Source organism: Lates calcarifer, linkage group LG20, assembly GCF_001640805.2.
Source record: "Lates calcarifer isolate ASB-BC8 linkage group LG20, TLL_Latcal_v3, whole genome shotgun sequence".
In the NCBI taxonomy this organism is placed as follows: Eukaryota; Metazoa; Chordata; class Actinopteri; family Centropomidae; genus Lates; species Lates calcarifer.
The window spans coordinates 6,962,653-6,980,212 of record NC_066852.1 but is presented as its reverse complement, the minus strand read 5'-3'; the positions used below and the strand labels follow the sequence as shown (position 1 = coordinate 6,980,212).

At 39.0% G+C, this 17,560-nt stretch overlaps 2 protein-coding genes across 2 annotated transcripts in view; both read left to right on the top strand.

Moving 5' to 3' along the window:
* Window positions 1-404: 404 nt before the first annotated feature.
* Window positions 405-10,914, top strand: dgat2 (diacylglycerol O-acyltransferase 2). Its single transcript, XM_018692148.2, has 8 exons — window positions 405-719; window positions 2,265-2,393; window positions 2,626-2,733; window positions 3,634-3,704; window positions 6,331-6,535; window positions 7,130-7,304; window positions 8,956-9,158; window positions 9,454-10,914. Exons 1-8 carry the CDS (start codon window positions 680-682, stop codon window positions 9,606-9,608), a joined length of 1,086 nt encoding a protein of 361 aa, XP_018547664.1. The 5' UTR covers window positions 405-679; the 3' UTR covers window positions 9,609-10,914.
* A 2,311-nt stretch (window positions 10,915-13,225) lies between these two features.
* uvrag (UV radiation resistance associated gene) overlaps window positions 13,226-17,560 on the top strand; it is an 81,474-nt gene continuing 77,139 nt past the window's right edge. Inside the window, exon 1 of the mRNA XM_018692092.2 lies at window positions 13,226-13,398. Within this exon, the coding sequence (XP_018547608.1) occupies window positions 13,294-13,398 (105 nt within the window). The 5' untranslated portion in view covers window positions 13,226-13,293. The remainder of the gene's footprint in view (window positions 13,399-17,560) is intronic.

Sequence of the window (17,560 nt, the reverse complement as noted above, 5' to 3'; positions counted from 1 at the left end):
AACATACAGAATAATAACAAATAAATATATAATATATAATAAATAAATAAATACCAGCTGTTGTATACCTGACCTGACCATGTCCTCATAGGAAGCAAATGATTTTCATGGTGATGAAACAGATAAAGTATCAGAGTAACCTGCATCCTGAATATTACATTTAGCAAATCAGGGAAAACTGACTTCTCATCCAGAGATATGACAGAGTAATATAGAACAGTATACAACATTACAGACTGCCCAAATCTGACACTGCATGTTTGAAACACAGTGAGACTTCTCCTCCAACTCAAAGACTCAGGTGTTCACCTGGTGCAGAGGTGAACTAGAGATGGTCAATACACGCTTCATGTTTTTCACTGTTGACCCACGTGACAGTCCCAATAAATAAAAGGGGAGAGGCGCATGACCCTCAGTGTTGCAGGCCTGCGTGTTGCTGAACAGGGAGTACGTCCTCACCTCCACAGGTTCCCCGGCTGCTGAGACAGTCTCCTTCACTGTGTCCGGATCTCTTGGCTCCTCCCCGCACTGATTAAATGCCCGCTGTGCGCCTCAGCCTGCTGCAGATGACGGCAGTCATGACTGAGAAGCAGTAGGTTGGACTTTTATCATCCTGACAGCAAGCGAACATCAGAGTGTTTTTTCTTCTCCGGCACCCTCAACCATCCAACGAGCCGCCATGAAGACCATCCTTGCTGCTTACTCTGGTGTCCTCAAAGGTAAGACGGCTCGGGATTGAAGAGTGTAACAGGGCAGCTGCAGGCAAACAAACACCAAATACAGGTAGTTAAACAAATGAAGAGTATTTCGTGGAAGAGGTCAGCGAGACATGAGACACACGGCACGCGCCAGTTTGGATCTGACAGGGTGTGTTTGGAAAACACTTTTTTACTGAGTTTAGAGGGAAACTGTAGAACTGTAGAAATGGCACAAAAACCCTTTAAAACATAGCATGCTGTTAAAGATTCAAATGTCATTCATTTTCAGAAGCAACCCCCCCCCCCGCCCCAAAGATTTAAAAAGCGGGGTGAATAACATATTCTTTATTTTATTTGCAACTTATTATGTCTACAAAGACACAACATTATACGACAGAAGATAAGTTAGCACTGTTTTCTCCATCTGATATCATTATTGCAGTTTATCATCAAAGCAAACTGAGGATTTATTTTTCATTGTCAAATGTGAACAAATAGAGGTTTTCTAATGCAAAGCAGCCCCTCTTCTGCTCTGTGTCAGAAACCCAGACTTTTAATTTGAAAGTGAAGCGTAAGTGAATTGATTTCAGGATCAGCCCAGAGACTGTCACAATGGAAGTTAAAATGATGGAGTCACATTTTAATACAGCACATTAGAACTGATATGCTTGGAAAAAGGTGAATTTATCCTTTAAGTTGATTCTACAACAGTAGATGAGTGTGTCAGTGCAGTTACAGAATCACTGAGGCTGTTATATTGACAAGCACATGGTCTGCTTCGGCTACAGGACCTGACAGTTTTAGTTTACCTCTGTGTTTGGTGACCAGTTTGATTTGGCTCACAGCAGGACTTTGAGCATGTACTGTAAATTGGCAGATTGAGCCATGAACTGGTCTCCAAGTGTATCCTGGCCAGCTCTCTCCGTCAGCTACTGGCTCACACTCAAGCAGTGACAGTCTTAAACAGTCATAGCTTCATAGTTTACAGGTATTACCACCATCAGCTCGGTGCTGGGTTATTTTCAGTGTGCACAGATGGGATTAGACGACGGCGTTTTCCTGGAGGGGGGATCTTCTTCTTACTGGCTCTCAGTGGTACGAGCTTGACTAGCTTTAGTCTCTCTTAATGTGTCCCGTTACTGGATGCTCCATCTTTGCACACTGTCTCCTCACATGTACTGTGGCTGTGTGGCTTCGCTTTTATGGGCTGGTGACTGGAAAGAGCTGGTGAGTTGCTGAGGCTCTCTCTCTCTGTGTGTGTGTGTGTGTGTGTGTGTGTGTCTGTGGCTTAAGTGTGCATCAAGTTTGCATGGTTTGACACAGTTTTCTAGGAAATCATTAATCTCTTTGTTGTGTTTGCTGTTCGCGTACAGGTTGGTTTAACACAAACCAGGACTAGGAAAATATTACTACTATGAGTGTGTTACCTTTTCAGTTTGATTTCTGACCAAGTGATTTTCTTCCTCATCTACTTAAGCTTCTGTAACTGTCTCTAATCCACTGGTGAGCTTCAATAAAACTTTCCTTTTCTGATCATGTTTCTCCTCTTGCTCATGTTGTCTCCAGGCACAGGCTCCAGCATCCTCTCTGCCCTGCAGGACCTGCCGGTGGCGTTCTGGCCCTGCAGATCCAAGATGGAAAAACATCTGCAGGTTATCTCTGTGCTGCAGTGGGTCATCAGCTTCTTAGCCATGGGTAAGTGACAGTGTTTGTGTGTGTGGGCGCCCCTATGCATTTCACTTAAGCTGTAAAGACGGCAAAGAAACCTAGAAGAGTTAGTCTCATTAGTCTCATAATAAGGAGGTCAAGGCACTAAGCTGCACACCCACTGGTTCATGACTTCTGGGTGTTGTTAAATCCTCCAGCCTTTAACAGAATATTTAGCCTTTAGATGATTTTAGATAAATTATTTTTCTTTCCTCTCCAGGTGCTGCCTGCACTGTGTTGTTGATCTACATGTTCTGCACTGATTGCTGGCTGATTGCTGCCATTTACACTGCCTGGCTCATCATCGACTGGAACACCCCAAAACAAGGTAGCACACTGAAGATGTCAAAAATAGCTGTTACTTAAGAAGTGATTTTTCTCAAAACTTAAATTGGAAGAAGCATTTTTGAGTCTAAAAATGTTTAAATAATAATAATGCTTTTATCAGCAGTGTTTGTAGTCTATCTATCTATCTATCTATCTATCTATCTATCTATCTATCTATCTATCTATCTATCTATCAGCGTGACAGCATATAAGACTAACTACTGGTTTTTAGGCCAATAAAAGGAGCCATTTGAAGATGTTAATTGATTACAATTGTTAATTGATTATACATTATATACAGGAATGTAAATGGGAATGTTGGCCCTCACTCTTTAAAAATGAACTGGTGGGGGGGGGGGGGTGTTTACTGCACCTTTGTCTCAAGATTTATGGACTTCTCAGACCCATTTAGCAGCTTTTTTGTTCCTAAAAGCACCTAGTGGCAATGACGTGACAAATATACTAATTAGAGTATTACATTATCCATCAAGTTTTCAGTTATGTCTTCAATTTCACACACTGACCCTGCACCATTCAGCCATATACAAGGTTTTTACTTAGTCTTGTTGATTTTAAGGATGGAAGCTCTTTGCAGCCAATATAGATAACAGGAACAATTACAGCAACCACAACCTGATTCAGTGTGTCCTAAGATTGATTTTTTTTAAATTTAAATTTATTTAAATGTCAAATGGCTTAAAATTATTTCAGTATAATACTAAGAAAAGCAGCAAATCCTTACACTGGAGATGTTTGAATGATTACAGTCACAGTGACAAAAGACGCAAATGTGACAGACTTAAAGAAACTTGAACCTGTCCTTTAATCAAAGATGTACACTGGAGTGATTTTGGTTTTTTTTTGTTTGTTTTTTCTTTTAAATCTGTGATGTTGTCCTCAGGTGGAAGAAGGTCTTCTTGGGTGAGGGGCTGGACAGTGTGGACATATTTCCGAGACTACTTCCCGATCAGGGTAAGTTAGTTAGTCAGTTTCTTGGTCTATCAGAACAGAGGAATGGAGGGACGGGGATTGCAGTCATTCAACAAATGAACCATGAACCTGCTTGACTCTTAGGTAAATGTCTCTGTCCATGAATACATGTAAAAATGGACTGTATAATTAAGCTAGTTCATCAGTTTTGCAGCCATGCACAGGTCTGACATTATAGATAACCTTATCAGGGGTGGATCAGGTATCAGCTGTCTGCTCCATGCTGTTCCTTGTCCTGTGTTGATTATGATGAGGGACTGACGCTGGTTGGGACTTTTAGACTTTGTTCTACGTGATAGGCTAAAGAGCAGTGCTAAGCTTGTTGTGTTTCAGGTATTCCCCCTGAGCATCTTTAGATCTTTGGTTCAGGCCAAAAAGTGTTTTCACAAAGGCAAACGAGCACACACACACTGGTACAGAACAGTAGCTGTGCATGCCTCAAATGTCACTGCAGAAGTCAAGGTTAGTGTGTTTAAAGGGAGGAGATGTGTCATTGGATATATTCAGCATGATTCATTCAGTAGTCACAGGAATCCCCACTTTTATACAGACTAGAGCAGCAACTAGTCAACTAATCAATCACCAACAAATAATCAATAACAATTTTTTTTATAATTTATCAATTAACAGTGATTTTATTGATTTTCTAACCAAAAATGCCAAACACTGTCTGGATTCAGCTTCTCCAGTGAGATGATTTGCTGCTTTTATTTTATTATAAACTTGAATATCTGTGGGCTTTTGTTGGTCGAACAAAATAATACATTTGATGACTTCGCTTAGCACCTTGGGATAATGTGATGGAAATTTTTTCCAATATTTTATGACTGATTGATTACTCAAAAATAATCAACAGATTAATCAATGATGAAGATAACTATTAGTTTCAGCTCTAGTATAAACAGATCTGGCAGTTCTTGCATTATTGCCTGTCATTGCAGTCACCTACAATAAGGTTGATCCATGTAACAAATGTCACATTTAGTATTTGTACAGATCACATTGTGTGATATCAAGGAAAATCTTAACCACTGACTGTGTTTAAATGTATGAAGTCACTTCAGTTGAAGGAGAAGTAGTCCCTGTATTCAGGAACTGATGAGTTTATTGACTGCACTGAGAGCAGAAGCTAAAGAAGGCTGCAGGCTGAATTTGAAATCCTACTCATTGCAGCTGAACTTTGTTCGTCACATTGATCTGTACTGTGTGTACCATGTAGCTTCTTGTCTCTGTGAGTTGATGAGATCATTCTTTTATTACCCAGAGGCTTGATGCCCACTGGCTCTCCATGTTTCTCTCATTAAAAAAAAAAAATCTCAGTGTTGCAAAATTTTAGCTCTCTGTCAGTGTGGAAATGATAGTTATTAGCTAACATGTGCCGAGGTGTGTAGATGAAAGTTCATCTATTGTGACAGTGTTGAACAAGTCACTTAAAAGTGCATTCAGTGACGTTTTTACTGTCTCATAGCTCAGAATGACCAGAATATATCTACAGGGACATTAGCTGTCTGTAGGGCAGGAATTCTCTATCTATCATCAACCTATGACTATTCTTTATATGAGTTGGCAGCCAACTGGTCAAAGTCTGAACCAGCCTTAAAATCAAAACGATGACTGCAAGTCTGGACTGTGACTGTTCGTGAACAAGTGTGTAGATCTGCTTCAACACCAGATACAAAGACTCCTCTGGGCTTTTTTTTTAGCCGCAACCAGTGAATCTTGTCGAGTCTCCATCTCTTTACCATCTCCTACAGACAAAGTGATAAATGCAGCAGTCTCCCTGATCCCACTGTAACCCTCCACATCTGCCAACAACAGCCAGCCAGGTGTTGTCCTCTGATACTATGGGGATCTTTAATGTGATCTCCTTTGCTAATGTGGTTATGCAACTGTTGTTTGACTAGCTACCAAGGGAACTTTGTGTACACTTTGTTACACGGTTAAAATGTTGCAGTTTCACAGACTCAACATGAAACCAAGTGGTTAAAAAAATGCTGGCTGGTTTGAACTGTACTTTATTGCTGCCAGCCTGAACAGGTGTCTATTGTGTATGGACAGAGGAGTTGTGTCTGGTTTGAGCTGATAAGGATGTCCTATTTCTACACAAACCCAAGCGGTGTCCCAAATCCATTCTGCATACTAACAAATAAAACAAATTGTGGATGGTGGTGAATCAAGTATGAATGCCTCAGTAAACCAAACTTAAAAAAACATTTTACCCTAATACGTTTAATTATAAGTGTCATTCTAAAATTGCAGTTTGATTATATTTGTACAGAGCATGTATAGCATCATTTTAGAGCTTAAACAACCAGCCACCGATTAATGGATCAGTATTCAACAGAGTTTTTCAAGCAGAAATGATCTAGTTGTAAAGATGTACTTATACTATTTTTCTCCTTTTATAAAAAACAACAACAACAACAAAAAAACACTGTAAATTGAATTAAAGTTGTACATTGTATACAGTGTGTATTTGCTATGGATAGGACACTGCTTCTGTCCTCAAGCCTTTTCCCCCCTCTGAGATGTTCCTGGTGTGTGTGCACTGTGTTCCTCATATTGAAATCAGCCTCTCACTGGTCGTCTTTGTGCTATTGTCCCTCAGCTAATTAAAACCCACAACCTGCTGCCCAGCCGGAACTACATATTTGGCTACCACCCCCATGGCATCTTCTGTTTTGGTGCTTTCTGCAACTTTGGGACTGAAGCCACCGGCTTCTCCAAGAAATTCCCGGGCATCAAGCCCTCCCTGGCGACCCTGGCAGGCAACTTCCGCTTGCCCGTGCTTCGAGACTACCTGATGTCTGGAGGTGAGGGGATTAGAGAAGCCGTGAGGTCTTGTTTGAGCTCTTGAAATGTCTGATAACAATGATAACTGTATCTGAAGAGACCAGACCTTTGTCCTATTGCACAGCTGATACAGCTTCTGTTTACTTGGAAGTCCTGATTTTACTGATTTATGGAGCTTTAGCTGTTCTGTTGTAAGTGGCTGTTTGCCTATACATACTGTACTTACTTACACAGGTTACTGTAGGATATTGTACATGTTATTTCAAGATGGCCCTCATTGGTTTTTCTCTGTGCAACAATCTCAGCAAAACGTTTTGAGACAACAATTTTAGTTTTTGGCTGCAGTGAGTCAGATGTTTGTTGTTTTTTCATGTTTAACATGCTTTGACAAATGATGCTTTTTTAAGCTGAAACACTCATAATATTTGCAGCCAGCTTTTGACAAGGTCTGACAGGGAAAATGTCAAAATATTCTTTATAGATGTATATAAAAAGACAACATTGCACTTGTGTAGTATTGCAGATGTTGACAGGTCTAACAACTTAATAAATTTGCCTCTGGAGCACTGCTTATCAACTATAATTTTAAGTATCATTCCTATTTTCCCCCTCAGGTATCTGTCCAGTGAACAAGAACTCTATCGACTACCTGCTATCTTGTAACGGGACGGGAAATGCTGTGGTCATTGTTGTCGGAGGTGCGGCGGAGTCTCTGCATTGCGCGCCAGGCATGAATGCTGTCACCCTGAAGAATCGCAAAGGCTTCGTGAAGCTGGCCCTGCAGAAAGGGTGAGCTGGCTGCACATCATTCAGACACAAGGACACGTGCAGCGGCAGCGACTAAACATAGCCTTGACTAAATCTGTTTTTAACACGTAAATGTCATTTTCAGGGCTGTAGTGACTCATTGGAATGATTAAACCCCTTAATTATTACTCCCAGAAAGGTTGAAATTGACCTCACAAAGAGCATTACCAAATCTTTTATGAATGTGTAGTGTTGTCCCTCATGAAGCTTGGCGCTCCTTGTGGCATGCCGTTCCCATTTGGACGGGTCAGACTGTGTGAGCTGGCATCAGGCTGTACACAGCGGGGCGTTAATCACTATAAAGGGACACAGCCGCTGGTCTGTGTTGCGAACCCAAACAAACCTGAACCCTCTCAGATATTCTGTGGATTATCATGGTATGCACCTTGTCCAAAGAAGCTTAGAGCCTGTTAGAAAAGACATGCAGTTATGCACAACATATTCAGAACAACCACTTTAGCTTTAGAAATAAGCCTAGACTGTGAATTGAGGTCACTTTGGGTCCACTTGAGGAACTATTACAGCTTTGTTTTAATGCTTATAGAATCAAAGCCAGTTGTGTAACGAGTGACACTCATTTTATTTTATAAATGAAATAGAGTAGTTGTATGCTTTATATTCACAATGTATCAAACATAAGCCTTTCACCTTGCCAACATAGATATGTTTACAGTGTACCTGTATTCACAGGTCGCTATCTTTAAATCCATGTTTCAGATGGTAAACATTACAGAATAATGGTTCCTGACTCAGGAGTTTTAAGATGATCAACAAGTCAGGAAAGAAGAACAAAAACCTTTTCTGCTTCATAAAATTATTTGTATTTTTTTTATGATTATTGTTGAGGCTTAACTTCTCTTAACTTCTCATGCTTTATATGATACTGGACAGTTTTTGTTTTTTTTTGGCTTTAAATAAGAAGAGAAGGTAAAGATCACTCTCTGCAGTGCTCACGGCTCACAGAAATATCTAACCTTTGATAAGGGGTTGTCAACTTTATATTGTTTCAAAGGGCCAAAAAGCCAAAAGCCAAAAAAGGTTTGGAATCCCTGGTGTTGATGATGCTCCATGCAAGAACTGGTCAATGAAAAAGTACATAAAACATCCTCAAGTGGTGATATAGAGGAAATGTTTTCTAGGTAAAAAAAAATGTAATTTTTTTTCTAGGTCAAAAAATGTTTTAAGCCACTGATCAAATGTTAAATTTCAGGATTGGCTACAGATGCAGGTAGATTTAGAACAATCCACAGTGTTTCCAGAATACATAATACATTTTCATACTTGCTGGCCACAAGAAAAACTTGGCTACTCACCAACAGTAACAGTAATTATAGATCCACACAAAAATGAGTCATGTCTGCTTTCACAAATGGGAACTCCCATAATCTGTGTACGTGACCAGTAACCTGAACTGGTTCATGATGATTGGCACGTTGCCTCCATAAAACAGTGACGTAACAGGTCTGCAGAGTTTATGTTACAGTGATGAGTTGTTAAAAAAAAAAGAAGGTTTGTTAAATAGGCTTTTTGCAAACAGGGGTATTATCCTTATTCATTTCTTTTTAATCTCCACCATTAAAAACCACTTGTTTTGCTGACTGATGTTTGACTGACCTCCTCTGTGTCCCCTCAGGTCTGACCTGGTTCCTGTGTATTCCTTTGGAGAGAACGATGCCTACAAACAGGTGATCTTTGAGGAGGGAACCTGGTGGAGATCTCTCCAAAAGAGATTACAGAAGATCTTAGGCTTCGCCCCATGCCTTTTCCATGGATGTGGTCTCTTCTTTGGCAACTCCTGGGGCATTGTGCCTTTTTGCAACCCTATCACCACCATAGGCAAGTTTGTCTGCTGATGTTTATTTTGATTGTGTGATTAGATCTAAAGAGGTACAGATTAGAGTTAGGTTTAAAATGTCAATACTCCTCAAAGACTCTGCTGTATCAGTACAGGTTATCACAGGACAGTGATGAACACACTTAGCAGAACAGACAAGTTCAGTGTTTGATTCTTCCTGCCTCAAGAGTGTACTAATGGTCAACACTTGACACTGGTGCTAGCGAATTTCAATTCAGGGTTTGTTTGATTGGTTCTTTCTTTTAACCCCCTCCTGTTTTTTTATTGTTATTATAGTTGGGGAACCAATCACAGTGCCAAAAATTGAGGATCCAACTGAAGAGATGGTGGATCTGTACCATGCAATGTATATCAAGTCTCTCCGGTGCCTTTTTGACAAGTACAAGACCCGCTTTGGCCTAAAAGAGAGCGATGTCCTGTACATCCAGTGAAAGGACGAAGGAAGCCCTGTTGAAGCTCTGAACTGTGGCAGCATCTTCAGACCCCTCCGCTCCCTTCCGCCCTCCCCCAATTTTGGTGCCTGGGGTTGGATTATCTCTCTGGACTGCAAACTCTACTCACGAGCATGTTTGCTACAGAAATCTTTACTCTCTACATTTGTCCCTCTTATAATCATATTTCCTTTTCAGGAAATGGCAGGTATGAAGAATAGTACAGTTGGACAAAGTTGCACAAAAGATGTGCCTTTCTTGTTTCTATTTCCATTTTCTCAGTGAAGGCATCAAGTTTGGGGGCTGGAAGGTAACATGCAGGACTTTAAAGAAGTGCCAATGTTTTCTTTCATTCATACATTCATATAATTTTCCCTAAGCTCTTTAAGATCCTGTTAATATGCTAAACGCACAAACAATGCAAATGGAAGGTACCACTTTATTACTGGGATAATAAGCCTAAAGGTTAATTGAGCCAAAGACCTATGTTGTCCCCCCACACACATGTATTTCTACTGTATGAAAGGAATTCTACACAGTGGATTCACATTATGAATGCACACCTGTGCCTTTTGATTGTATAATGCCATAAAGTATTAATTGTATTCTGTAGAGAGGAAAAAGCCTTATTTTAGTGCTTGTCTCTCAATGAATATCTCTGATGCACTTTTTGTATTGCCGATTACCTTCTGAGGTTTTTGTCTCAAGAAAAATGCCTTTGATATGAGAATTTTTCCAAGACCATCAGTGTGCTGGTTGGCTTGGTTTCCTTTTCTTGTCCCACAGATGTCCAGGTCTGGATGGGTGTGTTCTGACTATGCAGTAAAAACTACAGCAAAGTCTTGTATGTTCAGGTGGTGTTAGCCAACTATCTTAAGTTTTGAGCAGCAGTTGAAGATGATAAAGTAGTTTTGTGGGTGAAAATGATTCCAGTGTTGAGTGCATCATGGGTGATTGCTGAATAAGAAGGAATCACACTGGGTAATGCCTTATTACTGGGAATATGTTGTATTTGAGGGTGTCACTAGTACTTATGTAAAGAAAGAGTATGAGAATAGATGAGGTATCCTTGGAATCATCAAAATAAGTGAGTTTGTGTCATGTTGGAGATAGGCAGTAAATTATAGGATTGTCATTTGAAGAGCAATTTTCCTCTGTTCTCAGCAATGTGATGTCTTACAAAAAGCAGTGTAATCCCTGTGCAGTAAATTTGCAAGCAATAAACACAGTGAGACCTGTCTATATAATGAATGGCATCATCTGTCTGCCAATATTTAAATTAAACTTTTGTATGTTTTCAGAAGGACTTGTGTGTGTTGTGTCTTGTCTTTGGACACTTCTCCAATGTGTCATCTTTGTCACAAATTGAATAATAACACCTGTGAAGCCACTGTAACACAAAAAAGTTCAGGCTTCTCCAACAATATATATATATATATATATATATATATATATATATATATAATCACTGCATTGTCAGTATTAACCTACAAATTTACCCATGTAGTCACAAAACACTGGTTTTATGCCCATTGTACTTAAGTACAGTTTTGAAAAACACTGGTTTTATGACTACGTCATTCTGTTAAATAGAAATGCTCCAGATGATTTCAGCTAAATCTAACTGCAGCTAGCTTTTGCCTAAAATTCAGTCTGTAATATTTGGTATCTATTGAAACTAAATATTGTACAATATTGTTTGGATTTGAGGACCAGCTGCACAGCATGAGTTTTTGACCTTAACAATTCTAAAACTGGCTGTAGCGAATGAAGTACCCAGATTCTTTACCTAAGAAAAATAATAGTATCATGAAGTACAAATACTTTTGCATGTACTTTTTTCATTCAAAATTTTACTTTAAAGCAGAGAAATATTACAGGTGAAATGTATTAGTGTTATAGACAGGTGACCTGTTTAAGGTGTACCCCGCTTCTCGCCCAATGTCAACTGGGATTGGCTCCAGCCACCCGTGATCCTTAAGGATAAGTGGCATAGATAATGGATGGACGGATGAATGAATATATTAGGATGTGTGTGATGTCGACTGGCCCCTCACAGTGTTATTGTGTTATGCTTGGGTTGGAGACAATTTATAATTATCATTATAGAGTGATGTATAATTTTATCTATGACGCATCATATTTTGGAGGTTGGTGATGTTTGGGACGAAAAATCTTAATTTGCAAAGTAGCCAGTAGCTGTAGCTGTATGTTAACTGTGGGGCATAAAAAGTACAATATTTCTGAAATAGTGGAGGAGAAGAGTAAATTTGTGGAACAAAATGTTGAAATAAATTACAAGCACCTCAAAACTGTACTTAAGTAAATGTACTTAGTTACTCTCCTCTGTTGGAAACTAGTCAACATTGGAACTGATCCATAAAGAAAGAAAAAATTCAGTTTAATATAAATATATATATGACAGTTTGGCCATCTCAGATTAAGTATTTTTGAAATTCTTATTTTGTAGGTCAATAGGTCTGTTACCAGGCATGACATGTTTTAAATACACACGACAGCCAAAAAGCTTAAAATAATCCATTCTTTTTTTAATGTGCAGTGGTCCTGTGGACTCAGATCTCCTGTATTTGGCGGATCATGCCCCCTTGTGGTTTTATTTATATTCTGCAGTCAGGATATCAAAGACTCACAAATCATTCATTAACTAGGGTAAGCAGAAAATCCAACAGTGGCAGAAAATAAAGTACAATTACTGAGATAATGTACTTATGTTCAATTCTGAGGTATTAAAGTACTTGTATTCTGAGTTATTCTGTGGTACTTGAACTTAAGTATTTTCACATCATACCATTCAATACGATGGAAACAATACGATTATATTGCGCTAGATTTATTGATATCTGTAGTTAAAAATACATTGCAGATTCATTGCAGATTTTCATACTAAACACACAATCATCTTACAAAATACGACACATTGTTATGTATATAAAGTAGTTATGGCCTAACCATTACTTAGACTGCAATTATAATAATCAAATAGTATAACGGAATGCGTCTTGTGCACAGAAAATATTCCAGAGAGCGCAGTTTGGTAACTATCGATCAGATGTCTCACTAGTGTCACTAAGGCCGCATCTTCTATTTGCTCTCGCTGTATAGTCTATTGTTTGTGTACTTTAAGGTCAGAGGTTCACGAGAGCCCCTGATACACCAGAACAATAAAAGTTTGAATTGTTTTTGTCACTTTTTGTACTGGCTCTAATGGAGATTGTTAGTGAGAAATTACTTGTACATTACTGTCACCTGCATGTCACGCTGTGCTAAGCAACTTCCTTATATTTTGCAGCTTTGACAGATTTCAACGAACTCCCGCCTCATCCGAAAAGATAAACAGATAAGAAAACCAATAGCAATGTGAATTTTAAGTAGTAGGGACCGCCTCCAGGTGACGGACGTTAGTTTAAGCCAATAAGAAGCCTAACTGTCGCGCCTCCCGACCGGAGACGGATTTCCGAACCAAGTGTAGCAAATAGCCTGTACTTTGTTTACGTCCCGTTGGTTAGCTGACAGCTGTTGTAGCGCTTTCTCTATACAAACAGTCCGTGTCTGCATGTCTCTGGATGGTTGTTCCGAGCTTCGTAAAATTTAAAGCGATTATCCTGGATGCCGAGGATGGGATGTTTTGTTGAATGAGGGGGACCCATTAGATGCCGACAGGAGGATGAACTCCATCACCGGTCGGGTTCTTGCCATCCCCGCCGCCTCTGTCACCAACTCTGGAGCTTCATCCTCTCGAGCCTTACATGTAGAGCTCACATCCCAGCAGGTAAATTTAAAGCCTCTGAGACCATGTTGATACCAACTGCATCCAAACGAACCCAGGAGAACGTGGACCGGTGGCGTCAATGTGTTATATACTAGTTTACAACGTCAGGAACAACTGCTGCACACGGCAGGCCTGTCAGGCTAGCTAGTTAGCTAACAACTGCTAACTAATAGTTAGCTAGCTGAAAAATAATGTAGCCAACTAGACTGACAGCCCAGACAGATTGAAACCAGTTAGGCTGGTGTTGGTCATTTCAGAGCCCGACTTTTTCAACGTGTTGCCTTCTTTTGCGATAGTATCTATCATTCTACACGAGTAATTGTGTACGAAGCTAGTGTGCTGATGCTAATGGTAACCTAACTTGGTTTTGTGTCAGCACTCAGGTGACAGCTAAGTTGAAGGGAATCAGTAGCATATGTTATTACAGTTCTCACAGCTGTTTTACTGTGATTTGAAAAATGTCTAAATCATGTACTAATTTCATTTATGCTTAGTTAAGCCGGGGAATTCGTTGGACACCTGAAAAATGAATCTCATATCCATTCATTCATTCATTTTGACACTACATGTAAAATGCTAACAGTTAACTTCAGCCCACTCCAGGAAACAAAATGTCTACAGCAGAGAATTGCTGTCCAGTCAAACTGTGAGTGCAGCTGTCAAATGAACAAGATTAAAAAAATCTTATGTTCATGCAAGAACATGTTTTCATCAAGCTGTCCTGCTGGAGTTTGCATCCTGTTGGGGTTACAGTGTGGATCTCAGTGACACAGCATGAGCTTCAGCTTTCCAGCCTTCTCTGCTCTACATGACCTACTCCCTATATTGAACATTATAAGGGAGACAAAATGAAAAGTTATATCAACACTTTAATTTCCTCTTGCACTAAAAAATCTAACCCTTTGACCCTTGTCCATCGTTTAAGTGTGTGATTGCATTAGATGGACATTTAGATAATGTAGTTAGTGTGAACGTGTGTCACTGTAAACTGTGTCAACAGTTCTGTTCAATAAACAAAGTTAGCACATTTAATTCTTATTCAGATTAAAACAAGATAACTTATATATAAATATGAATGGTTTTCCACCATGAGTTATTTTCAGAGGTAAAGTATGAAAGTTTGACATGCTGTTTTTAGTAGTATTGTTGTATTAACTAAGGTAAAATAGCTTTATTTTCTGTCACCATTACAACCTCTTTTGCTCTTTAAGTAATCAGTTTCCCCCAAAACACAATGTTTTGCCACTTACTCTTAGTGGTGTCTAGCCATGCAAATAATTTCAGTGTTGTGTTGAGGTTTCAAGATAAATTATATGCTTCTGATCTTCTGGAGCCACCCAATGACAATGGAGATGAATTTTCTTTTGTTTGTGATCCCCAAAGCATTGAAAATGTGCATTTGAAAAACTTATTTGCAGTGAAATTCCAATTATCTCCACTGTGTTGGCTGTGAAAAACAATTTGCATCTCTAAATATTGTTATTATTAAAAAGCAGAAAATACTGCATGTTCATTTAGTTATTCCTTTAAAAATTACTCTGCATTTTAGCTCTTGTTTTGTTTCATGTGCTCTCTCCCATGATTAATCGGTCACCATGAATATTACAGAAGCATAAGACTGATGACCAGTGCAGGTCATTACAGGTTGCATTTTGGTGATATGAGAAATCTTACAGCTGTACTACTTGGAAATATCTGTGGACACACACATCAGCTAAATGCTTAAATATAGATGTAGAACTATAATAGATCAAGTTTGATTGTATATTTTTCTACACCCCTCAGTACAAGATCTCTAACTCTATGGTAAAACAGAGTCCCAGCAGCACAGCACTACTGGCCCTTTGGCTAACAGTACAGATACACTGAGACCTAAAAAAAAAAAAAAAAAAAGATACAAGCAATACCTTCAAAGATGCAGCACTACAGATATACCCAACCCTCAACAATACTCAATAAAACTCAATCAGTACTCAATGCAGTACTGATGCTGTGCACTGAGAGTGCTTGCTCTGGTGAAGGTCAGTGCGATATGGACAGAATCTCAAAAAAAAAAAAAAATAAATAAATATCATGAACTGTTGACCAGATGTGTATATGTATATACACGACTGGATGACCAGATGTAAAGGTAAACCAATATAAAAACTCCAGAGCAGCTTCAATGGCAAAGATTCTACAAGTGTCTTAAGCTCTACTGGAGGGTTGAACATTGTTCTTCTAAAAGATATTCCTTCATTTGGTGTTAAGTGATGTTGGAGAATACTGTCTAACACCGTTAGTAAAAAATCTCCCATAGGTGTTCAGCTGAGAGATCTGGTGACTGCAAAGGCCATATGATTCACACAATTCTCATACTCAAATCGATTATCACACCACATGCTCTGTCTAAAATTATCTGCATTTGTTAGGTTAATCCACTCTTTTAACCTTTTTCACGCATCTTATATCGCTGTAATGTGAGTGCATTTGGGGATATGTGTGGTGCTCTCAGAGGCCATGCACATATAACAAATATGACCCCAGATCATATAAACCTTTTTTCAGTCATCAATAATGAATCAGTATTATTCCTCTATATCAACCAGCTCTGCTTTGCTGTAGTGTTAATTTATCAGAAGTAAACTTGCTAACCAATCACAAGTTGATTCACTGGTCTCAACCTCAGGAAAGACCTTTTAATTCTAAAGAGATCAGTTCTCTTCATGTGTTCTTATTTTTTGTGGAAACAGTCTTAGATTCTGAGATGTGTACCTATGTGGTTGAAAAGGATTAAACTTAAAGTTTAATTAATAGTATTTGTGCAATACAAAAATGAAAGTGGTTGTCTGTTGTTTATTTTATTCCAAAAGATGAAAGATGTATGACTCAATTGATAGTATGCAGTGATAAATACAAGTGTGAATCTTGAACAAAATCACAGTCACAGTTAGTCAAGTTAGCCATAATTGTGTAACCTGTGCTAGTGGATCACACAGTCAAATAATTCGTCACTATCATAATCCAGTTATGTAAATTGCTAAAATGCACAATTAAGAAGCCCATGCAGAATTAAGTTTTTCATTTTGTCTCCCTGAGACAGCCAAAAATGGTGACACTCAGTGTTCCAATAATATGTTTTTGTGTTGACATATACTGTATATTATTTTATTTAAAGAGGCACTTTGAGACAGCATCTGCCAAATTTGACACAAAGTTGAAAGACTTTAGTGGAGTTGGAGAGATTTATTAAATTAGTAATGCTAAGTTATGCACAATGACAGCAATACTGTACACTTAGCTAATAGCTTTTTTTAGTTAAGCAGATTTAATTTATTTCAGGCCTGTTCTGACTGCATTAGTTTTAGCTAGGTGACACTGATAAACTGGAATTAATATTCATATCAGTTCTACTCACTTAAAATGCAGCTCTGTGTTGCTAACTGCTTGTCCAGTTTCTATGGAAATGGGATGTCTGCATGTTCAGCACAAGGTTTGTGACCAACTAATCACTTTGTCACACTAATCACTATGTCACATACCGCCATCTTGATCAATTTATGACACGCGATCAACTAATACTGATCCTAACTTTAATCTTTGTCTGAGCTTGCAGTTTACAGTAAGGGCTCTGATATGTGTGTAGTTTTTCTGGATAGGCTGACCTGCCACAGTATTTTTATTCTACACATATATTCACAACCATTTCTCTCTGCCTGTGGTCCACATTATCCCATTCAGAAATGTACGCTGACATTTAAAAGGGGGGAGGAGGTTAAAAGTCCCCTGTGGAACAATCAGTGTTTTTGTTTCTGGGGCCCTTAATCTTATAGGGAATCCCATGACTCAGATTTAGTCTCAGTATGGCTGCAGGAGAGGGGCCAGGCCTGCTGGTCAAGAGAGAAACTGTGCTGTGTTGACGTGTTTGCCTGAAGCGGGAACTTGTGCCTCTTGTGTGTCCATGCACATGCTGCTTTTCCAGGCATCATTTATTTGACATCAGTGTTTCCTATTAAATATTAGATTTTTTGTAGTTGACAGTAGTAGACACCACCTTCTACACAGAGGGAAGTATTGGTGGAATGTCTTAACTGTGCATTACTGGTGTGGTATGCTTTAAGATGAACTGATAAACTGAGTTCTGTTTTGCATGGACAGTCACATATTTATAAATGATGGCTTT